The sequence below is a fragment of the Chaetodon auriga genome, chromosome 12, assembly GCF_051107435.1.
Source record: "Chaetodon auriga isolate fChaAug3 chromosome 12, fChaAug3.hap1, whole genome shotgun sequence".
NCBI classification, from domain to species: Eukaryota; Metazoa; Chordata; class Actinopteri; order Chaetodontiformes; family Chaetodontidae; genus Chaetodon; species Chaetodon auriga.
In genome coordinates this window covers 21,122,843-21,137,019 of record NC_135085.1, presented here as the reverse complement: position 1 = coordinate 21,137,019, position 14,177 = coordinate 21,122,843, and the positions used below count along the sequence as shown (strand labels likewise).

The window sequence follows — 14,177 nt, the reverse complement described above, 5'->3', positions numbered from 1 at the left end:
TAGAGGTGAGCTTATTCTTACAGAAGGCAGAAGCACTTTAGACTAGTTTTAAAAAATGTGTTGGCTTAAAATTGTTATTGAAAAGGTATTTCAGTATCCTGAGCAACAGCAAATTGATTAAAAAAATGGTTATTTTTCTCGAAATACCAAACACAGAGGCCAGTGGTTTATCTGGACTGAAATATGATTTTGGAAAATAAAAAGATATAAAACTTGTTATTTTAACAGGTGTAATATATTCTAGAATTTGTACATAGAAAATTGTGTCATAAACTGAAAGGCGCCTGCTTTTATTTTGAAAAGCAATATCAACCGGATGGTAGGAAGTAGATTTCTGCGCAGGCGCGAAGTGCCGCACGTTATTTTGGAGTTACTAGTGTGTAGAAATAGCTGCAGATATTCTTGTTTATGTCGGTTCGCCACGGCTTTTATGTTGTTTATTGTGTCGTTGTTTGTTACGTAGCTCTCTGCTTGGACTTTTAGTGGCTGTTACCAGCTGTCGTTCAAACCAGGCGACAGAATTCAGACAGAAAAAGCTGAAATTTAAAGAAAGCTAACTAGCTGGCTAGCTTAACTCTGTAGGTGCTAGGGGCAGCATGGCAGCTGTACTGGAGCTGATTGCAGGGAGCTACGAGCAAATCACCTTGGGTTACCGAGTGGAGACTGATGAGAAAGTAAGATGGAGTGTCTTATTTTGTAGTTGTGTGTGACTGTCGATGTCTAAGACCAGTCTGAGTCGTATTTTCTGTTCTCTGGTACTTACAAACTAAGCTGAACTGTCACTGGGATTGATGGGTAGCCTACAGTGCAGCCACCTGTGTGTAATACTGTGTTTAAAGGTTTAACGTTCATTTAGGGGGAAGATAGAGAGTGTAACCTGTTTTTTGCATCTGATAAAGTATTCCCCTTAAACTGACACCTAAACACTATGCATTCCCAGTGTCAGCGATTAGGTTATTACGTACAGACATCAGCTCTCAAGGCTAAATGTATTGTTGTTTGTCAAGCAGGAGTGGACAGCCAAGGCAGACTTCACACATCACGCCCACACGGCATCCATATCAGCCGTGGCAGCCAGCGAGAGGTTTGTTGTCACAGGAAGCAAAGATGAGACCATACAGCTGTACGACATGAAGAAGAGAACTGAACACGGAGCTTTGCTGCATCACGACGGTGAGTATCTGAGGTGGATCGTCTGGTTCACATCAAGCTGTGTACACTGACTTGAATGTAAGATATTAGCTTGCAGTCTGCACATCTGACCCAAACTTCCCTGTTTTGCACAGGAACTATCACCTGCCTGGAGTTTTACGGGGCGTCTCACTTGCTGAGCGGAGGAGACGATGGACTCGTATGCGTGTGGAGCACGAAGAAGTGGGAGTGTCTGAAATCCATCAAAGCTCACAAGTAAGCACACAGGGAGAGGTGGATGCATTTCGCTGGATGAGACGAGTCAAAATAACTTGGTCAATCCTGGTTTCCCCTCAGAGGTCCTGTCACATCGCTGTCCGTCCATCCATCGGGCAAACTTGCACTTACAGTCGGGACAGATAAGACTCTCAGGTAAAATCTTCAGCTCTGCTGCAAAGCCTGTGAGGCAGATTCTTCATTTAACAGGGAATTAAAAAAATGACTGCTGCATCATTTTATCCTTTTAGAACATGGAATCTAATTAACGGAAGATCAGCCTTCATCAAAAACATAAAACAGAGTAAGACTCCTCTTCGATTGAATGGAGCGTTTAAGTTCTTTCAGAAACATGAGGATGTTTGAGATGACTTTTCTCTCTACACTTTTAACAGATGCACACATTGTCAGATGGTCTCCAGATGGGGATAAATATGTGGTTGTGGTGAATGACAAAGTGGACATCTACGACCTGGAGACAGCATCCGTGACAGGAACCATCACAAACCCCAAACGGATCTCCTCTATTAAGTTCTTAAATGTGAGTTCAGTGTCGATGACGCTGAGAAGCTTGCTGTGGCTGAGATGATTGGTGTTTGCTATCACACCAAGATATGAAGCCGTATCAGAGTAAGTTTAGATTGATGTTCTGATCCGGCTTGTTTCTCAGAACTCCATCCTGGTTGTGGCAGGAGACGATGAAACAGTGAGGTTTTGTGACCTGGAAAAGAAGAAATGGGTGTCTGAGTTTAAGGCTCATGAAACCAGGTGAGTTCATTTACCTTGTTTTTACTTCACTGATCCACCATTTATGTCTGAAAGTTAGTCGACTGTTTTCTGGAGTTTCTCGTCATGTATTTCTACTGTTCTGAGTTGCACATTTAAAAGCAAATCCGCATCCTTTTGTGATTTCAGAGTGAAAGCGGTTGACAGTTTCTTTATGGAGGATTACTGCGTGTTGGTGACGGCTTCAAATGACGGCTTCATCAAGATGTGGAAGCTCCATCTAAAAGAGGCACGTCCATTCGCAAAGCCGAATAATAAAGTTCTTTAAAGAAGATTCTTCTGTTACAAGAATACATTTGTATAAAGAAGTCTGTTAAAGGAATAACAAAGATGAGCAGGGTGACACTGTTCTAAATCTGATCCATCAATGTACTCTTGCTGTCCAACAGGAGCTGGAGTCTCCTACCCTCCTTGGGGAAGTGAACACATCGGCCAGACTGACGTGCCTCGCCGTGAGGAAACCTTCATCAGTGACTTCATCATCCATCGCTGAGGAACCAGCAGCTAAAGCGACAACATCTGAAGGTAGTTTTCCTGCAAACGCTGACATTTGTTCCTCTTGGTCTTTGGGCTATGAAAGAGATTCGAGCTGGATTAATAAAGTTCAGCTTTGTCTTCTAGTTTTTCTGCATCTGTCTTCATCTCTTTGCTTCTGTCCACAGAACTCGCTCAGGAGCTTTCAAAGACAAAGAGAGTCCGAATTGCAACAGAAGAAGTCATTCTAGAAGATGAGAGCAAACCCAAAAAGAAGAAGAAGGGTGGTGGAAAATAAAGGGGAAAAATAAGATTGTTTTATTGTTCATGGACTGTTTTATATTTGGACTTATTTGACTTTTTGTGGTTGCCACAGGGAGGTGATAAAATACAGTTTTGAACTACAGATTTTATGAATATATTTACTGCCAACACTGAAAAGAAGAAAAACAACAATGGAAAAATGAGATGGGCGACAATAAATTTTCTTTTTTTTATAATCCATGGGCTGCTTTTTACCTTGAGTTACATTATCAAACATGCATTTACTCATAGTTACCACAGGGAGGTGATAAAGCTCAGCTACCGACTGTCTTTATGTTTGCCGTCTTTATGAAAATACAGTCATGAAGCCTTTATGAGGCCTCGCTTTCTTCCTTTTGCACCGTTGAAGACAACTGGCCCATCACTGACGAAAGGATTAAAAATCCTAACAGACTTATTTTGAAACGGCAGCGGAAGTGAAGTGTTCCGGGTAACATCCGGAAGTCGCTAAGTGCAGCACTCGTGCTAGCTTAGACCTAACTAAAAGTGAAGGTGTGACTGTTTGTAGTGCGTTTGGTGCCATTTTTTTTGGAAGCAAAGTATTTGGCAGCATTTACTTGTCGCTGTTTTAACATTTCAGTTGTTGTTAAGTCGTGGTAACGTTACAAAGCTGAATAATCGAGTGCTCCTCATAGTAAACCCTGTCTTACTCCAGCAGCAGCAGCATTGAGGCTTCAAACATGGCTGTGGACTGGTTTGGGTTCACCTATGCTGCTCTGGTGACAGCAGGAGGAGTCACAGGTTACCTGAAAGCAGGTAGGACAGAACACCGACACGTCTGGTAGTTATTGAAGTGGTGGCTGATGTTTTAGCCGCAGATGATTTTGTTGCATGATGGTTCAGTGTTACTCTGTCTCCTGATGTATATTTACAGCTTTAAGAGAGCTTGTGTGGTTTTTAACTGCGTGAAAAAGGTTAAAATACTCAGGATAAATCAAAACGATGAACTGAAAGACTGGTTTTCAGCGATTAGAAATCATATCCAGATGTTTTAGTAGAGTAAAAGTAGTAATAGCTTTATTTAATGATACTCTATTTGGTAGAGTTTACTTCACTGGTTAGTTTCATGGGAACGCTTTTGCATCAGGTTTTATAAGATCTGCATCTGTTTCGTTGTTATAATATTGATCTGAAAAGTATATACACTGTGCACTTTGCACTAAATCAGCTTTCATACTGGGACCGGTCCATCACAGGTGGATTTACCAGTTTATCCACGGGTGACAGTCTCAGTAGACCAGAATACAATGCAGCCACAAGACGTGATGCCACCAAGATTTTACAGCAGATTACTATTGAACCTGCATCTGTAACTGATCTCCTTCTACGCTCAGTCGCCAGTTTATTAGGTACAGCTCGCTGAAACTAATGCAGCCTAATACAACAATCCTGCAACACATCCAACACTCATGAAGTTCAGACTGTTCAGTTGGTGCTAAAACTGTTTTCCTTGTGGTCGTTCAGGAGGTTTAAGTTTGTGGAACACAGCACGAGGGATGTTGTTATACATCCAGGTGTACCTAACAAATTGGCAACTTAGTGTACATGTACACTGTAAGTCAAAGTTCACACCCCGTTTGTTCTGAGATGTTAAAGGCAAAGCTAAGTTGAGGAATTAAAGAACTTGTGTAATTGAATTCAACACTTAATTTCAAAATAAAAGCCTATTCCTCCACAGGCAGCGTCTCCTCTCTGGCTGCAGGGCTCCTGTTCGGCCTGCTGGCTGCAGTCGGTGCTTATCGGGCATCTCAAAATCCCAGGAATGTCTGGCTTTCTCTGGGTGAGCAAGTTTAGTTTGTTAAAGTGTGACAGTCCAAGTGCAGCTTTCACAAACATGTGGCAAACAACTGTTTCCCTCCACTGACGACATGCAGGCACCTCAGGAACTCTGGCTGTGGTGATGGGCCTGAGGTTTCTCAACTCCTGGAAGTTCATGCCTGCTGGTTTAATGACTGTAGCGAGGTAAGACTCTGATTCCTGTTTCAGATTGGACTTTCTGACTGCTCCTGGGGTAATCATTTACAATATTCTGCACCACGCAGACCTTTGCTTTCAAAAGCCTGAGACAAAGAGAAATTAATTTACTCTCAGACGACCGTATCCTGATAGAGATGTTGTAATTTTCGTTTCAGTGCACTGCTGCTGGTGAAGATCATCATAGGAATGTTAAAAAGGCCGCATAAATCTTGAAAATATCTAAATATGTCTTGTCTGCATTCACAATCATTCCCTTGGTGTTGTTTCTTATTATGCTTTAGCTGTGTAATGTAGATGCACAAAATAAAGTAATTTTGATACAGTTAAGTGATGTTTTCAGGTTGTAAATATATACCTGCTACACATAAATAATAAATTCACACACTTCAATAAAAAATAACTATTTATTTTCTAGTCTTTTATTTAAAAAAATACTGACAGAGACACAAGTGTAACAGCGTCCTGCACCGAGTTGGCAGCTTCTCCTCTGAAGTCTGTATTTCCTGGCTAAAGTGCAGCAGGGATTTTCCCATGAGTCACTGCTGGAGCAGAGCCGTGCTACTGGTGGCCTCCGTATTTGGCGGTCCAGTCCACCCGTCCGTGCACCGGCTGGACGTGTGCGCTCTTTGGGAAGGTGGTCCTGGCTGTAAGGCTGGATCCAGGGATCTGAGGATTCAGAGACCTGCACCTCCACCCTTCGTGTTCTGGAGGAGAGAAGAAGAAAAGCGTGTTTAGGCTGCACTCAGAGAGCGACGCCGAGCTGCAGGCGCTCATCATTTTTACCTTCGTTTGAGAGTTTGTTCGAGGAGGTCTTGCTCTTGGACGTTTTGATTTTAGACTCGACTCTGAGATCAGCAGCAGATGACAGATCAACTGCAAGATCCACAAAAAGAGAGCGGTTAAAAGTTCAGCTTCATCATGTCAGGCTCTGATCTGAGTTTCCTTTTCTTCATCATCAGCTCAAAAATCACCACATTTTGCCACAATCAGCCAATCACATCCCTGCTGTCGGACTCTAAATCTGCTCCCCTCTCTGCTGCTGTCAGCCGTCATTTCGGTGTGAATCATGGCGACCCTCCTTCACCCCGTTCACCTCCAGTGTCATCACCTCCTCCTCCTCCTCCCATTCATCCAGATCTCAGCTTTTCTCTACCTTCAAATCTTAATCTTTAAATATTTAAATATCTGTTCACTCTTGATCAACTCTCTCCTGATTGAACTATGAGTCCTTTCTAACTCTAGGGGGCGTTTTGCTAAAGTTCTCCGCTGTGACTCACTGGCAGAGGCGCCTCCTATCGGGGCCAGTATGATCCTCTGTCTCGCTGCTCCTGTTTCAGTCTTCTGAAAGGGCGACATGTATGTCTTGGTTGGGTTGGAGCTGCTCATGAAGGAGTCTGGAAAGGAGAATGGAATCCATCACAGGTTACGGATGAACGCAGAGGCATCATCATCAGTCTCAAACACCACCTGTGACTCTGCGAACTGCTCCGAAATCTGAGCCGTACCTTTGTTCAGATCAAGATCCTCCAGGGTCTTTTCTTTCAGAGGCTGCTTATCTGTTAGTTTATGAAGACTAATGTCTAAAAAAAAAAAAAACACAGAAAGAAAAGAGGGATGAGTGAGGGAGGAGAAGAGCTCTGAATCTGAAGAGGAATTTCAGTGTTTCCAGTCGATGTCTCTGATGGACGCTGGCTGTAATTTTGCTCTGGCTGCTTCTGAATCTCATAAACAGGAAAGCTTTTTGTGTGACGGGTGAGTCATAAATAATACAGGTTTCCTCTTTTCAGCACAGAGGAAATAAATAGAATTACCGCCTCGCCGTTGTTTGCCTCCACCAAACAGGTTGCAGTTTACATCCACGTCTGTCCAGACTCATACGTGCGGTGAAGACTTTGAAGGGATTTAAGAAAAGGTATGAGGTGTGTTTTCCGGTGAAATGGAAGTTATCATGTATGTTTCCAGGGAAGAGTTGCCAGCGAGACACATGTTCAACCCGTCAGCACAGAAGATCTAAACAGTCAGCACAGTCTGAAGGTGGACGGCCAACATCAGAGTCACCGATTCAGTGTCTGAGCAAATGTGAAATACGCTCACAGTCTGTCGTCTCTTCCTGAGTTCTGGTGCTGAATAAAGGCCAGAAAAGTGTTTTTGCAGAACATCATGATGTCACAGTGACCGGCTGCTCACTGTGACCTCCTCGTACCCAGAAAACGCCGCTCACCTGTTCTCTAACAGGTAAACGTGTCCTCAGCTCTGTCTCACCTTTGCGTGGAGGGGACCCCAGCCCCTGTCCTCTGGTTAAACCCGAGCTGCCCCACAGGTTTCTGCCAACCACGTGGCTTCCCACTGAGGAGTTGTTTTTTGGATTAACGCCTGAAAAGGACAAACAGCCCAGACTGAACTCACTGTACCTGAGCCCACACACCCACTTGCCCACATCTGGTGGACCTACGTCACATTTAGATAGAGCACTGACAGTTTGCACTTTGCTTCTCTGTGAAACCTAAGCAACACGTAAATGTGATTTTTGTGACACGTGGATCGGTTTTTGTCACCTGGCAGATATCTGGACTGGCGGAGGTAGTGCTGCTTGGCAGACAGAGTGCTGGAGTCACCTCTGTTCAGCCCGCTGCTGCTCGACAGCTTTGCTGCTGTGCTGTTCTTTGACTCCGGAAATCTAGACAAAGACTTATTATTGTATTTTTTTCCAAACTGTTTTGGAAACATCTTCTTACATGTAGATGAAGAGGTCTAACCGGCAGCTGGGCCCGTCCAGTGCGCAGTCCTTCAGAGAGCTGATTGTGGGTTTTTTGGAGATGGAGACTCCAGCGTCTGCGTCCTCCCCGTCCTCCCAGCTGTCGACGGACTTGAAAGACGTCTGGCCCCATCGCCGACGTCCTGTCCTCATTCCAGTGATGTTGTTCTCTGCTCCCGTGGGCGCTGCTCTCGCATGCTTTAAAATGAGCATAGATAGCAGAAAGAAAGTCACGTAAGCCCCACAAATATCCCATTCTGACATACAGAAGTGGCGCCTGAGTGATACCTACAGCCTGCCGGCTCGTCGGTCGCCTGTTTTTCACCAGGCTGAGAGGTTCCTGCTGCGCCTCTGGCGGCGTGGTGAAACACACTGCTTGTTTTGTGCTCGGCTCCATGTTTTCCTGAGGGAGGGAGATCTGCTGAAGGGGCTGCGGGAGAGACTGGCTGCAGGTCTGCAGCTCTGCCTGAGTCTGACTGGGCTGGCTGGACTCTAGGTCCGTCTTACACAGGGACAGAGGCTTTGTCTCTGCAGCCGCCTCGGACACCTTCGCCTGAACCTTGTGCTGCTCCGAGCACTTGAGGGGAGCACCGAGCGCCTGGCCGACGTGGAAGTATGGATACCTCAGAGCCTGGAACACAAACAGTGCACAACGAAGGAAAGTCAAGCTCAGAATGAGAAGCTTGCAACAGACATAGAACAACGTATTAATTATAGGACAAATACACAGAAACATATACATTAACATTAAACAGTACCATATGAGCGGCTCAGAGTTTTCATAATGATGTGAGTCTGTCTCACACTTTGAATGAAGTCAGTGTCAAGTTTGGTTTTACCGTAACTGCCAATGTTGGCTGATTGATTCCCACGCTGCAAATAGATGCACTCAAGGTGCTCGGGATGAAAGCATTCACCGAAGGACTTGTGTTACTTTGCAAACACTGTCAGCTCAACATTAGTCAGCTGTCCTCACTCTAATCTGTGTATATTTTGTTTTTATTCCAACCAATCCCTGTGAAACTTTAAATGTACCTGAGCAGCACTCGGCCTCTTCTCTGGGTCCCACAGCAGCATGTCCTTCATCAGTGCGATGGCCTCGTTGCTGGCGTTGGGGATCAGGGATTTGAGGCTGGTGGGGACGCACTTTGGGAAGCGGAAGTTCATGGAGGTGGCCATGGTGTAGCCCTCGGGCCAGTCCACCTGATGTGGAGAAAAACAAGAGGAAACAACACGAGTCACCTGTGAGTTTGTGACAGTGTCGAACACAAACCTGCGACCCGTGACACCTGTTGTGACGGCTCACCTTCTTCAGTGTTCCCAGCACCTGACAGATCTTGAAGATCTCGTCCACCTCGCTGTTGCCGGGGAACAGCGGTCTGAGCGTGTAGAGCTCCGCCATGATGCATCCCACCGCCCAGATGTCGATGGGCGAGCTGTAGGAGCTCGACTTCAGCAGAACCTCTGGGGCTCGGTACCTGTCAAACAGCACAGGAGGTCAGACGCCGTCCATCAGGTGGTGTTTCGTCCACAGGGAGTACGAGTGCATTGCTTTGACATTATGCTATAAAATAAATGAGTCTCACCATCTTGTGGACACGTAATCGGTGTAAGGTGGCTGTGAGCGGATTTCTCTTGCCAGTCCAAAGTCAGCGATCTTCACCAGCTCTGGGCCCATGCAGAGCAAGTTCTCTGGCTTCATATCACGATGGAAATACCCTGAAAAACACGAGACGGTCAAGTAAGCCTGTGCTGATGCTGATATTTGTTCAGATTTGCATTATTTTCTCACAGTTTCTACCACTATTACAACCACTAGCACTCTGACGACTAACAGTGAAATGATGCTACTGGTGCATTTTGTAAATTTGATGTTTTATCAGATTTCTTAAATCTGAAAAACTGAGTTAAAACATCTCTGTTAAAAAAAAAAGCTAACAAAGCACAGTCAAGCCAAGCCTTTAAAGAAACAGAAAGGAAAAGGGAAACAGGAGCGGTCTCTTACCATGCTTATGCACAAATGCTAAGCCAGACAATATTTGGAACAGAATGTTCCTTATCTCATTTTCAGAAAACATCTTATCTTCCCTGGCAGCAGCACAGCGGTAAAAGACAAAAGAAAGAAAGAAGGGATGAAGAAAGAAACACTATGCATGAAGTGGGAATGACACCAGCACCCACAAGCACTAAAAACAGTGCAGCTTTAGAAGAAGAACTCGTTCGGCTGAGCTGTGGTACCACTCACACCTCCTCTCCTCACCGAGGACACAGGAGGAGTGAGTCATTTTTGGCTGCCTGACGTCTTATCAGCAGTCCCGCATTCATACACTTTTCAAGTTTAGGCATGTTGTTTTCTGTTTACTCAATCATGAGCTATTTATACCGAGGCAGCTCGATAACACAGCATTTCAGAAGGCAGAAAAGACAGCAGTCAGTTTTTCTCGGGTCTGCAGTCACCTACCATGTGCATGAATAAAGGACAGTCCCTGTAATATCTGAAATGTCATGTTTCTGACGACTGACTCAGGGAACAACTTGTTTCTGCAAAAACGGAGACCGGCACATGATGACTCAATCTGACCCAAATCATTTTCACATTCCCGATGGTAATGAAAACACTGCAGAATTACATCACAAAAATAACTGGTGAAAGGCCTGTGAATAAAGGCGTGCGTGGCTTTGCCGCCTGGCGTGTTCTTACCTTTCTTTCATGAGCTGGTAGAGGTTTTCTTTCATATACTCAAACACAAAGTAGAGGTAGTCATTTTCTCTGATCACTTCCCTCAGTTTCACCACGTTGGCGTGGTTCAGCTTCTTCAGTGACTGAGAGCACAGACACACACCACAGAGTCGTTAAGTCGTTAAGAATCAGCTCGTTATGTGAGTAAGTTATCTAAAAATAGCTGATAATATTACCAAATGCTATTGGCTATATGCTGTATCTAAAGCTGCTTTATCCACTCATGGAGATTTCTTGTCAGACTACAATGATTCTCACCTTCACCTCTCTTAGATTCAAGCACTCTTCCCAGGAATAAAACTTCCTCTTCATTCTGTTGGGAAAAACAACAGATCTGCATGACTGTGTGTATTAATGTCGACTTTTAAGACAGTAATACTGAATGTAACAGCCCTCGTCCAGGACCACTGAACACAACACACATTTTTCCAGAGATATGACTGAGTCTGACTGTCAGGCAGGTGGAAGTTCACCAGTTATATTAAAGCAAGTATCGGATTATAGTTATTTGAAGGATCAGTAGCTCAGAGTTTATATAATAAAAGTCCTCTGACTAATAAATTGTCGATGTTTTGGCTGCAGGTTCACCCTGTGTGGATGAGTCCAACTCTGAACGGACTGCACTCGCTTTACGAGAAGCTTTGTTCATTCACACTGCTGAGGTCCTAACAAAAGAACTTCATTTGGGCAAACTGATTTTTTACGTTCTTGATGAGGAGATTTGAGACACTTTTCCTCTTTTACAGCCTCACTTTGTGATTCAGGCTCATTCCAACATGATTTTTTACATAAAACCTTGGCTAGCGCAGCTTTAAAGCACATCTTAACCTGCTTTGCTGATGGCCTATGACGACTTTAATGGAAACAGAGATCTGCTAAACAAATCTGGTTTACCCCTGTTTTTATTATAATTTAGTAAGATGCAAAGTACTGTATAAAAGCTACTGTTCAAAAAATGCTGCGTTGTACCCATAATAGTAGTGGTATATTTAAATGTACTTCACTGAGCTGTTGTACATGTGTAACCTGTTTGAACCTCACTGTCTTACTGCTGGAGACGTTGCCCATCCTCCTGGGGCAACACTGTGTGGTATACTTTCACTCCTTTCGCTGTCATCAGGAGTATCAGCTTGCACTACAGCCTTACATTTACAAACAGCGCCTGGTGGAGCCTCGTGAAACATTCATTATTCATTTCTTGCCAAAGACACAAGTTAAACAGCTCATCCTTAAAATGGGGTCTACAGGCAAATAAGGAAACTATGACAGCACAGCAATACAACAATAATAACAATAATGATACTAGTGATGATACGACAACCCGCATCTGCTGATCTTCAAAATGGTCTGAAACCTAAATGCCAACACGTGATGCACACTGAGGCAACAAGTTTGATTCAAAATGGCATTTTCCTTGTTTTTTTTCTTGCGTGGCCGTAACATGTTTGAGTGTAGAGCCCTGAAGCGCCTCGCAGCAGTCACTCAGCTTAATCAGCTTAACGCTTCAAGACAAAACAAGACCGTGTGTCTCCGGCATGTTCGCTGGAGCTCCACTCACCTCTTTATGGCCACCAGCTCTCCGGTCTCGTTGCTCTTGGCCAGGAGCACGCTGCCATACGTGCCATCCCCCAGCTGCTTCAGTGAGGTGTAGCGGTTCATCGTCCACAAAGAGCCCTCCCTCTCCTTCACCGCGCAGTCTGGACAGTCCCACACAGTCCAACACTTGGTCAGCACGGTAGCATCCCTCCACAGATTAACAACTTAAAGGCCCTCTGTGCCGCTCTATCCTGCTGCTACTGAGAGGCTACTTAAAGGATTTTACTCTGAAAACAGAAACGATATGTGAGCGCTCAGCCTTTACCTTTCTCTCTGCGGCTTGGTGGTGAAGGCTGGATGTTGACCTGGCGAGGGAGAGCGGAAAAGTGATGCGGTGTCAATCCTGCCTGTTGCTCTGTGTCTCGCCTAAGCTAAGCCTCGACTCCAGACAGAGGAAGCGCGATCCCCTGCGAGGGGAAGTGGATTAAAGTTTCCATGTGAGGAAGACTGTGTGCCAGGAAACGGGCTAACGGGAGAAGCTGGAGACGTGGTTTTAACCTATCAAGTCCACTGAGTCTGAGAGGTGTGATGATTTTGAGAGCTTTCAAACCAAGACTACATAATGAATTTGACCCAGAAACAGAAGGCTTAACCTGCCTTTGTCAGACACCGATCACATGTAGGTGAGCCAGAGAGGTGTGTGAACGCCATTTCAAACAATTTCATTTAAGGATGCTTTTGACCAAAGAACCATGAACTGGCTGTTAACCATGACACTCACCCTGATTTCATTATTCCATATCAATTGTTTTTGTCTCATAAGCCCATTTTATGTTATTTTTGTCATCTCACCAGGACAGTCTTCCTTTATCCCTCAATCTGTTAGGTTCTACAGTTTTGTCACATGTGCAAATTAAAAATAATAATAATAATGATAATTAAGAGACAGAGCAAGTGTGCTGCTTGAGGAGGATGAACAACAGCCCGGCAGATTTTTCACAACCTGGCAACCCAAAAGTTGCTCTTACTCATGGCTCCTAACTTATCTACATGACAATAGTCAATAATGTATGTATTTATAGCCATTAGTTACACTTTATAAGTCCTGTTTAAAGGGTGGATTATTAAAAAGTGGTACCTCTAGGATCAGGATCGAGGTTTTCAATATATCACTGCTGAGGAGCCCACACATATTTGACGTTTTTCTGTTCTTTCAGCTAAAAAAGGTCTTTAATGATGAATATTATTGAGCAGAATATCTTAAACTTCTAAACTGAGCTTTTACACTCGTTTTTAACCTATCTAACCATTTCATGAAGGTGTCTGAAACCTTTATCATATAATTAAGCTAGTTAGCAGACAACAAGCTAACCTGCTACTAAGGGTAAATACAGTATGCTAGAGAGCAAACTAAGCTAACATCAGCCGCCTTCCAGCACTCATTATCGACCGTACGATCTATCAGACAGTTTCACTAAATATTCATTAAGTCTCACTTAATATAAATAACATTTGAGTGAAGTATACCTACCACAGGAGACATTTACATGCTGATGGAGATGTACGGTGATGCTCGCTGAGGAGAGATGCTTCCCAGCATCTACGTTAGAAAAGGCGGCTTCCTGTCTCCTTGGTGACTTACAAAATAAAGTGAATTCAAATTGTACTGATTTGCTTATAATACGTACAACACACGCACTGTGGTAGACCTATAACATTATATTAAATAAAACAATACAAAAACTACTGTCTCCATGATCAACAATGGTCTTTATATTATCTTTTTTTCTTCTTCTACATTTCTGTCTTGTATTTGGTTTAAAGTCCAAACTAATCCACTAAAATAGTGCGAATTTACTTGAAAACTAAATACGGTTTGTACTATTTGATCCAAAACGTGAATGTTTACTTTACCAGCACTTGTATGTTGTTGCAGAAGTAGCTGAAAAGTATAAACGTATTGAATTAACCTACATACAGTATATGTAGGTTATTTGGCTCGGCTCCACTGACTTTAACGTCTCTGTAAATGTGTTTTACACGTGCTCCACCTAGTGGTTCCTTCCCAACACTGCATCTCACTGTGACTTTGGCCCCATGACCCCAGTAAACCCAACTTTTTTCTGACCCTTAACCAATTAAACATGCCAGAAAGGACCCTGATCTGTAAATAATTTA

General features: G+C 43.9%; 3 protein-coding genes across 5 annotated transcripts; 2 read left to right on the top strand and 1 right to left on the bottom strand.

The window, feature by feature from the left end:
• The first annotated feature begins 323 nt into the window (after positions 1 to 323).
• pak1ip1 (PAK1 interacting protein 1) lies at positions 324 to 3,162 on the top strand. The gene is made up of 10 exons (XM_076745321.1): positions 324 to 674; positions 1,011 to 1,173; positions 1,287 to 1,407; positions 1,489 to 1,563; positions 1,659 to 1,711; positions 1,803 to 1,948; positions 2,078 to 2,175; positions 2,323 to 2,422; positions 2,583 to 2,718; positions 2,856 to 3,162. Exons 1-10 carry the CDS (start codon positions 597 to 599, stop codon positions 2,963 to 2,965), a joined length of 1,080 nt encoding a protein of 359 aa, XP_076601436.1. The 5' UTR covers positions 324 to 596; the 3' UTR covers positions 2,966 to 3,162.
• Positions 3,163 to 3,426: 264 nt separating this feature from the next.
• On the top strand, positions 3,427 to 5,335 carry LOC143329589 (transmembrane protein 14C-like). 2 transcript variants are annotated; one of them, XM_076745568.1, is made up of 5 exons: positions 3,451 to 3,507; positions 3,650 to 3,747; positions 4,670 to 4,771; positions 4,866 to 4,953; positions 5,124 to 5,335. In XM_076745568.1, the coding sequence occupies exons 2-5, from the start codon at positions 3,672 to 3,674 to the stop codon at positions 5,179 to 5,181; spliced, it is 324 nt and encodes a 107-aa protein (XP_076601683.1). In that variant the 5' UTR covers positions 3,451 to 3,507; positions 3,650 to 3,671; the 3' UTR covers positions 5,182 to 5,335. The 2 variants fall into 2 exon arrangements, with proteins under 2 accessions (XP_076601682.1, XP_076601683.1); XM_076745567.1 differs by having other exon boundaries at positions 3,427 to 3,747.
• Positions 5,336 to 5,353: 18 nt separating this feature from the next.
• Positions 5,354 to 13,624, bottom strand: LOC143329588 (serine/threonine-protein kinase MAK-like). Of its 2 annotated transcripts, XM_076745564.1 has the most exons (17): positions 13,531 to 13,624; positions 12,325 to 12,364; positions 12,022 to 12,160; positions 10,722 to 10,776; positions 10,425 to 10,546; positions 9,729 to 9,811; positions 9,310 to 9,442; positions 9,030 to 9,201; positions 8,759 to 8,926; positions 8,016 to 8,354; positions 7,725 to 7,921; positions 7,524 to 7,645; positions 7,231 to 7,341; positions 6,474 to 6,548; positions 6,246 to 6,362; positions 5,752 to 5,841; positions 5,354 to 5,672 (listed from the first exon to the last, which is right to left on the bottom strand). In XM_076745564.1, exons 1-17 carry the CDS (start codon positions 13,540 to 13,542, stop codon positions 5,527 to 5,529), a joined length of 2,121 nt encoding a protein of 706 aa, XP_076601679.1. In that variant the 5' UTR covers positions 13,543 to 13,624; the 3' UTR covers positions 5,354 to 5,526. The 2 variants fall into 2 exon arrangements, with proteins under 2 accessions (XP_076601679.1, XP_076601680.1); XM_076745565.1 differs by lacking the exon at positions 12,325 to 12,364 and having other exon boundaries at positions 12,022 to 12,286; positions 13,531 to 13,623.
• Positions 13,625 to 14,177: the final 553 nt, after the last annotated feature.

Bases quoted from the DNA above. Each gene is read 5' to 3' on its own strand.
- pak1ip1 (XM_076745321.1), top strand. From the start codon at position 597: ATGGCAGCTGTACTGGAGCTGATTGCAGGGAGCTACGAGCAAATCACC. The intron at 1,408-1,488 runs GTAAGCACACAG...GTTTCCCCTCAG, and splicing joins AAATCCATCAAAGCTCACAA to AGGTCCTGTCACATCGCTGT. The intron at 2,423-2,582 runs GCACGTCCATTC...GCTGTCCAACAG, and splicing joins GGAAGCTCCATCTAAAAGAG to GAGCTGGAGTCTCCTACCCT.
- LOC143329589 (XM_076745567.1), top strand. From the start codon at position 3,672: ATGGCTGTGGACTGGTTTGGGTTCACCTATGCTGCTCTGGTGACAGCA. The intron at 3,748-4,669 runs GTAGGACAGAAC...ATTCCTCCACAG, and splicing joins CACAGGTTACCTGAAAGCAG to GCAGCGTCTCCTCTCTGGCT. The intron at 4,954-5,123 runs GTAAGACTCTGA...TTTTCGTTTCAG, and splicing joins GGTTTAATGACTGTAGCGAG to TGCACTGCTGCTGGTGAAGA.
- LOC143329588 (XM_076745564.1), bottom strand. The intron at 10,777-12,021 runs GTGAGTGGAGCT...TTTTCCCAACAG, and splicing joins GAGCTGGTGGCCATAAAGAG to AATGAAGAGGAAGTTTTATT. The intron at 7,646-7,724 runs GTTAGACCTCTT...GTCTTTGTCTAG, and splicing joins CTGGACGGGCCCAGCTGCCG to ATTTCCGGAGTCAAAGAACA.